Source organism: Amblyomma mixtum, chromosome 5 (assembly GCF_055824585.1).
Source record: "Amblyomma mixtum isolate Tamu chromosome 5, ASM5582458v1, whole genome shotgun sequence".
Classification (NCBI taxonomy): domain Eukaryota; kingdom Metazoa; phylum Arthropoda; class Arachnida; order Ixodida; family Ixodidae; genus Amblyomma; species Amblyomma mixtum.
The window spans coordinates 53,072,793-53,084,865 of record NC_143016.1 but is presented as its reverse complement, the minus strand read 5'-3'; the positions used below and the strand labels follow the sequence as shown (position 1 = coordinate 53,084,865).

General features: G+C 52.0%; 1 protein-coding gene across 3 annotated transcripts in view; it reads left to right on the top strand.

Moving 5' to 3' along the window:
* The window catches only part of LOC149342172 (E3 ubiquitin-protein ligase HECW2-like), a 48,156-nt gene that overhangs the window by 853 nt on the left and 35,230 nt on the right, over window positions 1-12,073 (top strand). Inside the window, exons 1-7 of one of the 3 annotated variants that reach the window (XM_089544435.1) lie at window positions 725-1,813; window positions 6,430-6,900; window positions 8,069-8,175; window positions 9,269-9,347; window positions 9,897-10,203; window positions 10,559-10,659; window positions 10,742-11,926. In XM_089544435.1, the coding sequence (XP_089400561.1) occupies window positions 6,504-6,900; window positions 8,069-8,175; window positions 9,269-9,347; window positions 9,897-10,203; window positions 10,559-10,659; window positions 10,742-11,926 (2,176 nt within the window). In that variant the 5' untranslated portion in view covers window positions 725-1,813; window positions 6,430-6,503. Of the gene's footprint in view, window positions 1-724; window positions 1,814-6,429; window positions 6,901-8,068; window positions 8,176-9,268; window positions 9,348-9,896; window positions 10,204-10,558; window positions 10,660-10,741; window positions 11,927-12,073 lie in introns of those variants that run through there. The other 2 variants (XM_089544436.1, XM_089544434.1) reach the window with 2 other exon arrangements.

Here is a 12,073-nt window from a genome sequence, read left to right as displayed (position 1 = left end):
GCTTCACTACTTAACAGGCCTGTCAAGGGTTGCGAAAGAAGCCACTCGCGCGGTTAGTCATCCTAGCTCCGGTTTTCCGAGATCTGTGTCACGACCGGGCCAGTCCGTATCGAGCACATATGGTATTGCTTAACTTCATGCTCCCTTACGCGGTTGTTTCAGCTTGAACAGCGTACTGTGGCAGCTCTCGCTCCTTCGCGCAGTAGCTCGTCATTTCTGTTGTCGCTTTTTGTGTTAGATCACTCTCAAGCGTCACTAAAGGACTGAAGGCTTTCCTACAGCTGGCTGCACGCATGTCTTGGATCTTTGGATGGAGTAAAGTTGCGCTTGCTTCCACGTTGATGGTTAGATCTCGAAGATATCTAGTAATGCTGTTTAATGTGATCGCAATGGGATGCGTGCTGCATACTACATTTGGCGAAAGACTGCTCGGCTCGAGAGTGCAGTTCCTATTTAAAGTGTAGTACCTGCATTGAGTACTGTGCATCCGGGTAATTGACTAGTTGGAACGATTTGGCGCAGCGGCAGGCGTCAGTGGAGAAAAGTTAGTGCACTCCGAGAGCTGTGTTTCCTTGCGGTATGGTGCAGCTAGCTTTGCCGAGACGTCCAGGCGCACGTGTATTTGCTGACCTGAGTCGCGTCAGACTGTCTCGTCGACGGCTGGCCACGTGTCGGCGTCGCCGGCAGCGCCTGATTGCCCAACGCGCTTTGACGCCACTCCTTTGGCTGTGCCTGTGTCCTGTTTGCTGCTCGATTCCGCAGTTTCAGTCGCGACACAAAGTGCCGCACGCAGCCGTCCATCCTTTCTGGCGCAGTCAGTCGACTGTGGTGCCCAAATTGCCGCTGATCCCCCGATCGTAAAGCTTTTGTGACAGCCGCTCGACCTTGACGGCGCGAGAATTGCCGCTTTTATTTTGCGTTTACGGTCTGCGCCCCCTCGTCTCGGCAGAAGGGCCTTTCCTTTGCAAAGGCCGTCTCTTCCGCGTGTTTGAGCGGTCACGGCCGTCGCTCGCCCCATGTGTTTACGCTGCGCGTACGCGCTCTGAAAGGAAAAGCCCTGATCTGTCTTCTGTTTGTCGCCGAAGCCTGCGACGATTTTTCTTTTCTCTGTGCCGCTCTGGTTAGTTGTCTCTTTGTTCGGAATCCTTTTGTATCTTTCCTATTTACTCTTTTTGTTCAGGTTGGTGTCGCCAGCACTCTTTGCTGTTGCTCCTCTTCGCGCGGTGACCCCCCGCCGTCTTGAGTTACGCCTTCGGCGGGTGAAGTTCCGCTTCACATGCTCTTGTAACGCGAGTCGCGCACTCTAGACAGCTTCCTGCCGCACATTTTTCTTTTTTTCTTTTCTTTCTTTTACAACTTCTCGGTCTCCGTTTCTCTTCCGACGAGGATCTCTGAAGGTCGCTCGAGCGAGCTCGGCTTCGCCGCTTGTGTACGACGTGGGATGGTGTCTAATCGGTGTTGTGGCCCGTCGTAGCGGCGCTTGTCCGATCGGCCCTGGGCGAAAGCGCGTGGGAGAGAGTGAGAAACAAGGCCGAGATAGCCGGCTGAGTTTGCGGTCCGAGGTGTAGGTGCGTGCTTTGTTGCTTTGTCTCCCGTTACCCCGATCCACTTCTCCGTTCCCCGTCAAATAAGGTGGTGCCCTGTACACGCCAGCCGCTTTGTTCTGCCACCTGATGTGTACAGCGGGTTGTGCGCCCCTTTGAGTTTGTTGACCGTGCACCGCGTTGTGGGAGGACTTTCTCTTCGACGCGACGGTTTCTTACGTGTTGTCGGTGCAGTCTTCTTCGATCTTGATAAGGAGTTTTCGCAGTCGGTAAGTTGCCGAGAGCGTGGTGAATGGGATAAGACCGCGTACTTGTAACTCGCGCTTGTACCTCAGTTTTGTTTTTTTTTGTGCGTTGTACCGTTTGAGCGTCGCAGGGATTGCTTGACGTGCGTCGTTTTGAAGCATTTGGAGCGCACTCAGATACGAAAATAAGTAACAAGCTCTGTGTCGTTCGATTTCGTAGCTGACTCGTTTTCGTACGTCGTTGTGGCACGGACGTAGTCTTTGCCAAAAAGTAACCCGGCACAGGTTGTTTGTTTGTTAGCCGCGTAGCGAAGCACTCATGACAGCCCTTAAGCTCTGATTCTGTGTAAAAAAAGGTAAGACCTTGTACTTACATTATGGCACCGTTCGGTCTTTAGGGCTGCTGTAAATGCTCGCGTTATACGTTTGAGAAGCAAAAACCTGTTGCTCGGTTACTTTCGGCAAAGGGGGTACGTGTTCTTTCATTTGATAGTCAAATGCACGTTGTAAATTTTTTAAGCAAATAGCGCTATTAGTCGCCTACAGTTTTATTTTGCTAAACCCAAATACATTTGACATATTTTTAACTAGTGTGTCGTGTTCTTATCTTACCGAGATGGTGTTGTCCTGCCCTTACAGCGCTGTCCAGGACCTCAAAGCTGTCGTGTTTCAGAACCTGAGCGTACGTCACGATCTTAGACCGCTTTCGTTTTGCGGTGTTCGTCTGTGCGCTTTGCGGAAGAGCTCATGCCGACTGGAGCCCAACTACCGTTACCTAATATGGTAACAAACTTTGGTAGCGGGAGGTCCTATATTCCTCAAGAGAAAAGTATATAACAGCGGTATCTTACCATTACTCACCTATGGGGCAGAAACATGGATGATAACGAAAAGTTGACAACGCAGCGAGCTATGGAAAGATGAAAATTCAGGGGGCACTTTGATTGTCGAAAGTGCGTAGAGGCGAAAGCGTTTTCCCTACCACTTTGACTGCCTCTGTGGCACTGGATGACGTCATACAGAATGACTAATTAATAATGACAAATTAATGGCTAATTAATGACGCTTAAGCTTCGCCTTTAGGAGTGGAACGCGACTGCATGTTGTAGCGCTCGCTGCCAGGGAGTTCATTGAACATCACTACCCGGTCGGCGCGATGCCTTGCCGGTTGGGCACGCAACGCTGTTTGAGGAAAGGAAATGGCGCAGTGATTCTCTGTCATCTCGGTGGACACCCGAACCGGACCTTAGAGGAAGGAAGTGGGATCGAAAGAAGAAAGAGAAAGAAGGGCCGTAATGAAGAAAATGAAAATTGTACTTGAGGAAAGGAAATTACGCAATAACTGTCTCTCATATCTCGGTGGACACCCATCATCCGTTTGTAGAGGAAGGGAGGAAGTGGGAGTGAAAGAAGAAAGAGGGGCCTTAATGAAGAGAATGAAAATTGTATTTGAGGAAAGGAAATTACTCTGTAACTGTCTCGCATATCTCTCTGGACACCCGTCATCCGTTTGATGACGTCAGCTGCGCTTGTCGATGAGTCACCCCAGGCGCTGGATGTAACGCCGGACGGACGGGAGAATAAGCCATTAAAGGCTTTCGCCTTGATAGGTGTAGTTTTGAGAGACTGCAAGCGGTTAGAGAATGTGAGGGAACAAACACGGATTAATGACATCCTATTCGAAATTAGGAGGAAGAAATGTGCAGGGCATGTAATGCGAAGGCAAGATAACCGCTCGTCTGTAAGGGTGGATCCCATGAGAAGTGGATTCCAAGAGAAGGCAAGCGTTGCAGGGGACGGCAGAAAGTTATGTGGGCGGATGAGATTAAGAAGTTTGGGGGGATGCGGTGGCTGCAGCTGGCAAAGGACAGGGTTAATTGGAGAGACATGGCAGGGGCCTTTGCCCAGCAGTGGGCGTAGTCAGGCTGATGATGATGATGAGCGATGATTGGAACAACATTCTAAAGCTGACACGTTTGGTTGGATTGGGAACTTCGCCCTTCGAGTATTTCTTTCCAGTTCCTTGCGTTAAATGACGGTCTAATCTTGTTTTTGAAGGTGGAAAACTCGCCGGCCTCCCATCTGAACCGCATACCGTGCGGCAATAGTTCGCTCATCTCCGCCTTGATTTTGAACATGAAGCATTCCTTCGCACTGTCGCTCTTACGAGGTCGCTCAGTGCTACCTGAGGCACGCTAGTTGCTTTCGCGTCCCTAGTGTCTTAATACCTTCAATACGTCCTCACAGGATTTTAATTCGATTTCGGGTTCGATCCTGGCCGCGGCGGCCGAATTTCGATGGAGGCGAACTTCTAGAGGCCCGTGTACTGTGCGATGTCACTGCAGGTTAAGGAACCCCAGGTGGCCGAAATTTCCGGAGCCCTTCACTACGGCGTCCCTCATAGCCTGAGTCGCTTTGGGACGTTAAACCCCAATAAACCAATCAGTTTCGAACAAACTACTAGGTTTGCTGTGGGAGGTCGTCCCACTACCATTCCAGGTTCGTTCGCAAGGCTTCGTTCTGCACGTCGACGGGCGCGGTGCCCGTAACCTTGCGCCTGGCTGCATAAATCACTGGCATGGTGTTTTCCATGCACTGCAAGCTCCGTTTTGACGCTTGCACAAGCAGCAGCTGCATAAGCGCGAAACCTCGCGCATATGCAGCCTTACTTGGGGCGAGGTCGCCGCCGCATGAGCAAACCATACACACGTCAGCTCCGCCGTCCCTGACGTCGGGAGGTTGGGCCACCGCGTTTGCACGGCTGGCTGGCCGGACTAGGGTTCTCCGCGCCAGTGCGGGAGATTCTTTTCGGAGTGGAGATGGAGCAAGGGTGCGCTGGCGCGCGTCAGGCTTTTTTGGCGCGTAGGCGTTATGGGTACCACCGACCACACAGACGCATGCCGCGCTTCAAAACGCAACGTCCACCGCCGCGACTGGTCTGTGCATTCAAGAGATCAGTCGCGATGACGTTAGGAGTCCAGTTATGCAGATAAGCATAACGTTCTCGCGGGCAGCTTAGCCCTCTTGCAGGTGCGAGCAGCACGAAAGGGAACGTTTAATTCGCCCTCAGCGATGAAGTTTAATTTTACTTATGCATGCTTCTCGCTCTTACTTTTTGGGAGTAGTCCTTGACTGCATGGTAATGAAGTGTCATTCCCATATTGCCTCGACGTGCGCGTCAATCACCGTGGCTTCCTCCGGAGCGTTTCTGGCCCATTCGGCGCGCATTCCGAAAACGATCTGTATATTTCATTCCTCGTAGCAGGCCTGCTTGGCAAGCCCCCCCCCCCCCCCCCCCCCCCCCCCCCATCGCTGCCGGAAAGCAGTCAGCAGGCACCCCCGGCGGAAGCGCGGCTCGCTTCAAACGCCGCACTCATTCCTGACATGTTCCTGCCCCATATTTTGCATTCGTATCCTGTGCGGGACGCCTCCTGAAAAGGACGGGTTTTGCATTGAAAGAGATTTCTTCCCCGCCGTTTGTCGCGCTACCGGTATTTCGCGGCGCGCCTTGTCGCCTTCCCCCGGGCGCGTCGCGCAGGCTGCTGATGCGGCGGCGTTTTCTTTTTTTTTTTTTTTTCACTGCGAGCGAAAGTCGAAACCGCTAGCGCAGCAGCCGCCCTTGGTCAGCGCTCGTGGAGTCTCGGTTGCCTTTTTCACCGTGTTTGCGTTGTTCCCTGACCCTTGCGTAACACGACTGCACAAACTGGGGGGAGGGGGGCATCGAATGCCGTCTTCTGCGAGCGAATTTCTGAAAAGTCGTCAAGTGCCTCGCAGTTTTGCTGCTAGCGTCCGCAGTAATCGAGCCCACTTTCCGGACTAAGCGAACAAAATTAGATCAGCGGATGCAGTTACTTGCTTTCCGGTAGCACTGCTGCGGTTGTCGTTATCCGGCTTTGAAACCGCGGAACTGCATGCTCACTGACGGAACATGAGCGTTGGGAGATGTGTCGCATTGCCATTGCTTCCCGCCCCGGACATCCGCCTTGCCGCGGACGTCGTTATCCTGTCTTGCGCTTGCGCAGTGTTTGTCGTCCGATTGCTGAATTTCTACCCTGGCAAGCAGCGAGCTCAGTCACTTCTGGCTGTTTTTCACAAAGAATAGCAGCGCGTCGCGTTGCAACGTACGCGCAATAAGTTGGCTACACACGACTGCACAGAACGCCTTATGTATTTAAGTATGTATTTAAGTCTTCACACAGAGCTCGAGGGCCGATGTGCCTTGTCGACAGTGGGGTATGGCAGCGACGCCTTCATTTTGGCGGGAGGCACGCGTTCGCAGGACCACTTCTAGAAGCACTTGGTTACCACGACCCGAACGTTACATGTCTGGAGTGCGGCTATGCAAGCCATGAGCACGAGGCGACGGCTTTCGGACCTGCGTTGTTGGCTCGTGGTGGAACAGCACGTTGTGAAGACCGTCGTCTCGCGCTTGTAGGTTCTACTGCGTGGCCGTGGAGGTGTCTACTTTCTGGTGCGTCATGGCACAGCTTGTACCGCGGCAGCAGCAGCAGCATTGGTAGTAGTAGTAGTAGTAGTAGTAGTAGTAGTAGTAGTAGTAGTAGGCGTTACACTGTTCCGTCAAGCTAGTGTTTGCCTGATGAATGTGCTCGTGCGACGATGCCCCTGCTTTCGGCGCGCAGCTCCTCCTCCGGCCCCGGCCGGCGCCGCCGTCGTCGCCCGAGGCCATGCGGGTGGTCGGCGGGGCGCGGGGGGCATGATCGCCAGCCCGCCCGTGCACGGGCTGCGGCTGGGCGCGCAGCAGCAGCAGCAGCAGCCGCCCGTGCCGCGGCGGCGCAGCTCGTCGCCGCCGCCGCCGCCGGCGCCCGCCGAGGCCCCCGGCGTGCCCCCGCGGCGGCTGCCGGCGCTGCAGGGCCGCTCCTCGCTGAGCGTGTCGCGCACGCGCTACGTGCTCGCGCCGGGCGAGCCCCCGCTGCTGGTCAGCTGGGACGTGCGCGAGGAGGTGTCCCCCGACGACTGGATCGGCCTCTACCGCACCGACGAGACGGACCCGCTGCGCTTCCTCGAGCACAAGAACAAGCGCTGCCCCCCCAGCAACACCGCCAAGGGGCAGGTCCTCTGGAGCGTCGACTGCAAGGACGCGTTCGTCGAAGGTGGGCCCCCGCACTGCTCGGGGAGTTCTTAGAGCTGCGCCATATTAAGGGGACACTAAGGACAACTCCGTCCAGTAATCGTTCTCTGTAAAGGCTGATTGTCAGGCTGTGTTGTTGTTCGTCCGGCGAGAAAACATACATGTATTGGCATTAAAATTGGACTCGGAAATGTTCCCGCCAGGCGATTCAAACTTTTACGTGAACGGGTTGCTACCATTTTGAAGTGAATGGCAGTTTAACGTAGCCTCGGGGATCCACACCAATATATTTGTGTCATTGCAGTCATTTTACTTGCAAAATCAGCCACAAAGCTCCGTTTTCAATGAGAGTGATCTTCCTGTGATTAAAATGCAGTACCCTGCTGGTGCAGGTCAACTTCAGATTGTCCTCAGTGTCCCTTTAAGGGCTGAATACAACTTCGCCCTGCGTAGTTTATGTGGATGGTCTCGGACACATAGCCAGCAAGCCATGTGTTGCTTGTTGGGCCTTGTCATGTGTCCCAGGGCCTTTAAAGATTTCAGCCTTTGGTCTGGAAGCACTGTGACGCGGTTTCTTCTTCTTCCTTGTCACACCACTTTGACTATTTTGGTTTGGCACAAGCCAGTTGCTCACCGTGCCTTGTGATTAAGGCACATCCTGACCCATATGGCAGACGGTGTTGTTGCTGCTTCTGCACCATGGTCCGAAATTAGACATACTTTACGTACTAATCTGTGAGTGCTAATCTTCTACCATATAATACTGCTGTCTCTAACAGAAGAAACAGCAGTACTTCTAACTAAATATACCGGCCTCGGAGTCAAAACATGACTTTCATAAAATGACATCTGAGGCGACAGAAGCATTGGTCATTGACTGTTGAACTCGTTGCACTTCAGTGCAAAATGCCTGTGACAGAAGCCAAATAGCCCGCACAAGGGCTTTGGTCATTGCCAGCGTGTAGGAGCCGTGACCTTTCGCTCCTCTGCCCTTTCCAAAAGTTTGTCACTTCAGTCTGCGTGACAAAATGTATTAGACCCCTGATGCATCTGTGTATCACGGAGAGGGCATGCAAGCTACAGCTCGTATATCACCATAGTATATTGTCAGTCATTAATTCTCTAGCTCTCATGCACAGCCGTTCTCTTCAGCAGTGAGCCATGACACAGGAAACATGCTCTTGTTGCAGAGACGACAAATGTGTGCTTTCGCTACTACCATGGAACGAGTGGCACACTCAGAGCCGTGAGCCCAGTGGTGACCATCTGCAGGTCGGCTGACACCACAGGAATTATGGTAAAGCCTACTGCTTGTTTTGCTTTCAGGGATGGGGATGTGTGAAATGTTGCATGTTATGGTAAAGCCTACTGCTTGTTTTGCTTTCAGGGATGGGGATGTGCAAAATGTTGAATTTTTGCACTCTAGCAACTTTTTGCCGTCAACTCTATTAGTGGTGAAGCACTTGTTCCTCTTCGCCACTAATCGCAATGTAAATTGGCTGATATCCATCACAATGGGCTTTCTGCCCACTGTGTTTTTATTTTTGCCCTGTGAAACTCTGTTACAGTTAGCAAGGATCAACTACTTTAAAGGGAAGCTGAACCAGTTTTTGAGAATTGTACGAGATTCAACGATTTGAATTTATGGATCCTGTAGATAAAGCATGCCAAGTTTTTTTTATGTGTATGTTAGCATCTAACATAGTGGCGTAATAATTTATTAAAAGTTTTGGCTTCTCCCTGTAGTGGGGGAGAAGTGCCGGGAAGCTTGGTGTTGACATCACGAGTGGTGAGATTTCATATTCATGCTGCCTTCGACCACATTCTTCTGTGCGTCATCAAATGATGCCAAAAAATGCTCCACAGGCTTTGCCTTCAGTGGCTTTAGTTTTCTTAATTCAGAGCAAGCATTTCTGCATTGGAAATGGACCGCCCCCACAGATGATGTCATCGTGTGCCCCCAACCCTGCACTGTGCGCTTTAAGGGCCGTCGCCACTTTATACAAAGAGTAGCATATGCAAAAAAAAAAGAGATAAAATTAAAATTTCCGAGCCCGCTCCAGCCGCTTTATACAGTGCTTATGTCACCATTTCAATGACTAAGACATGACTATGCATGCTTTACTTGCAAGTTTCGTACGTTCTACTCCTTGAAGCTTGTCGAATTCTGATACTTCTTCGCTTGCCCTTTTACTCGTTCTTTTTTTTAACTCAGCGTAGCTTCGTCATGTTTACAGAGAAACGTCACCTGCTGTGTCAAAATTCTTGTGAAACTGCAGCACAGTGTGTGTTCTAATGCTTTTGGTCCCCCAGGCTTTTTTTTTTCGTTGTTAAGAGAGTCGCTCCTAAAGCCTTTTAATCGGCAGCAATTATTATCAAATTTTTTTCAGAATGGCCATGGCTCCGACGTACTGGTGGGCTACTCTTCGCAGCAGATACCAATGGAAATGGTCAAGTTTTATTTGACCAGTAAGTACATTCACACCAGGGAGTTCTGATGTAGATTGAGCAGGGTGAGAGCAGGATCCATGTTGTAGCTGAGGAATAGTGACATTTTTATTGCTGTTCGAAACGAGGGTATCACTTCATAAGAGTCCACCCTTCAATTCAGGCTCTCATGCTGTGTGGTATTAGTCTATTCCTTGGACTGTCCATCCAAAGTGCACATGCGTGTTCAGCACACATTGCATATGCTCATGGTGCAACTTATTAGCCTGTATTCGATGAAATGAGGGTGAGTGAAATGTGTTCAAAATATGGTTGAAACAGGTGTGCAGAGATCCTCTACTTTTGCATGACGTTTTCAAAGTGTTCATGCTCGTTATTGGTGTAGAACACTATTAGGAACTCCGATTCGGTTTGAGCAGGTTTGACTGTATCACCCGTGCCAATTTGCATGGCTGTCGTCTGTTATGTGCATGATGCTAGTTATTTTGCTTTATCACTCAGAGGCACCATCTGTTCTTGGGTTGCCAAGAAGTTTAATGGGTTTGTTTGCTGCTGCTTTGTTCCGTGCAGACCTTCACGCAAGAAACCTGAAAAAAGGGATGTTCTTCAACCCTGACCCATATGTGAAGATGGGTGTCCAGCCTGGTTTGGGAGACGGTGTGTTGCTGCTTCCGCACCATGGCCAGATCTGCCGCACTGGCGCTGCAGAGTCCACGGTGCACCCCTCATGGCCAGGCCAGTACGAGTTCATCGGTTACCCTTCCGACGTGCTGGAGTTCGAGGTGAAGGACAAGTTTGCCCGCAGCAGGCCAATCATCGGCCGCTTCTTGGGTCGTCTTGCTGTTCGCGTCTGGGATCTGCTGGACCGGTGCACTGGGTGAGTGTGGTAACACACCTTGTTGGTGCCGCCACTTTGTCCTCTGTTTCCTGCTTAGATTTCCGGACAAGTTGTTGAACGTGAAATGTGACATATGGAGACTATGTCAGTTAGTTTTTAAAACATCTGCGTTTTAGGACACTTAGCACTTTTTCAGCTTGTGTGCTTACTTCGTGACTTACTTCATGACTTAGACTTATTTTTCAAGGTTCCCTTTTTTTTTTTTGGCTAAAACAGTTGTCGCATCTTATTGTACTCTTTTAAACTGTTATAATAATGTGCTAGCTGTTAAGTTAGCTGCAGTGTTACATTTTGTCTGTTTATTTTCATATCTTTATCTTCTTTTTGAACCCAGTGGTGTTCCTGTAGAGATGAGCTTCACCCTTTCCAGCAAGACGCCCTCAGATCATGTGACGGGGGAGCTGTTCTTCACATTTGTGCTGGAGCATGGCCCAGGTGAGTTGGGGTGCCTTTGCTCAGCGTGACACCGATGTTCCCACTTCAGTTCCTCATTCTGGCTGTCCTCTTTTCACTGCAGTAGACCCTTGGACCCACATTCGACAGGTCCACAACCCAATATATGTGTCGGATGTGCCTCCCGAGCCATGCCCTTCAAGCCCACCAGCTTTGTCCGAGGCGCCTCCACCGCCTGCCTCCACACCACACCACCCTCCTTTGACGGCCAGAACCACCTCACTACCAAACGGAAATGGCAATGTGCCGCCGCCTCCCAGCTCATCGTCATCCTCTTCGACATCTTCCGCGGGGGATCCAGAGCCAACTCCCAGAAGAGACTCTGCCCAGCCTGCAGCGCGTCGCAGTGTCCGCTCAAACAGCGAACATGGCCTGCACTCTCCAGCAGCTGCTGCTGCACCTCAGGCAGTGACGAGGCGGCTCTCCCAAACCCCTCGACCACCGCCCACTGCCTCTGGAGCAGCAGCCCCCGCCGCCTCCTTTGCTGCCAACATGGAGTACATGATGCAACAGGAGGCCGCTCCGAGGCTCACGTCCTCCGTTGACCAGCCGCCCCCGCTGCCACCCAAGCAGAAGGGCCCCAAGCGTCACCACCACCACAGGCCTTTGGAACGCTCACGGGCCTTGGACGTTGTTGCGAGAGCAGATGAGGTGACCTCTTCATCATGGAAGCATACCAGGCACCGAGAAGAAGTTGCCAGCCTCGCCGCAGATGTCGAGGAAGGGCCAGCAGACTCTGACGAGAGCTCAACAAGCCTGGCCTCTTCGAGCGCTACCTCGCTGACCGCGGGTGACACGAGCCCACCCCCGACACTGCCAAGAAGGACACGCCCAGCTATCCTCCCGACAGCATGCGAGGCAACCGGTGCCCCAGCATCAAGGGCTGCTCCTCTGGCAACACCGGAGCAGGACTCGTCGCTTCAAGAAGGGGGTGCCCCCTCCTCTCTTGAAAACCTGAGTGGTGTTCTGGACACGCTGGACTCTGACGAGGAGGGGCCGGCTCCAGCAGACGAGCTTTCTGCATGTGACTTTGACCGTGCCAACAGTGAGCCAGCCAACCTGGAGTTCGATGCAGGTGGTATGGTGTCATCCTCGACTGCGGAAGACAGTCCCTCACCGGCACCTGAGGCCAGTAGGGGTGCGTCTCCAGCTCCATCGTCGTTGGGTGATTCTTCTGCGGAAGCTTCATCTTCGCAGACACTGAGTGCTAGTGAGGAGGAAGGAGCACCTGAAACCAACAATGTGGAAGGTGAGTTCTGTCTCCATACTCTATCCTTTTTAGACACTTTGCACACAATTGCGTACACAGTGAATTCGCAGCTTCTGAGTGTGTGCTTCGCCTAGGAGTGATTTCATTGTTTCAGTCATATTTAGCATGCCTCTTGTCAAAAATAAG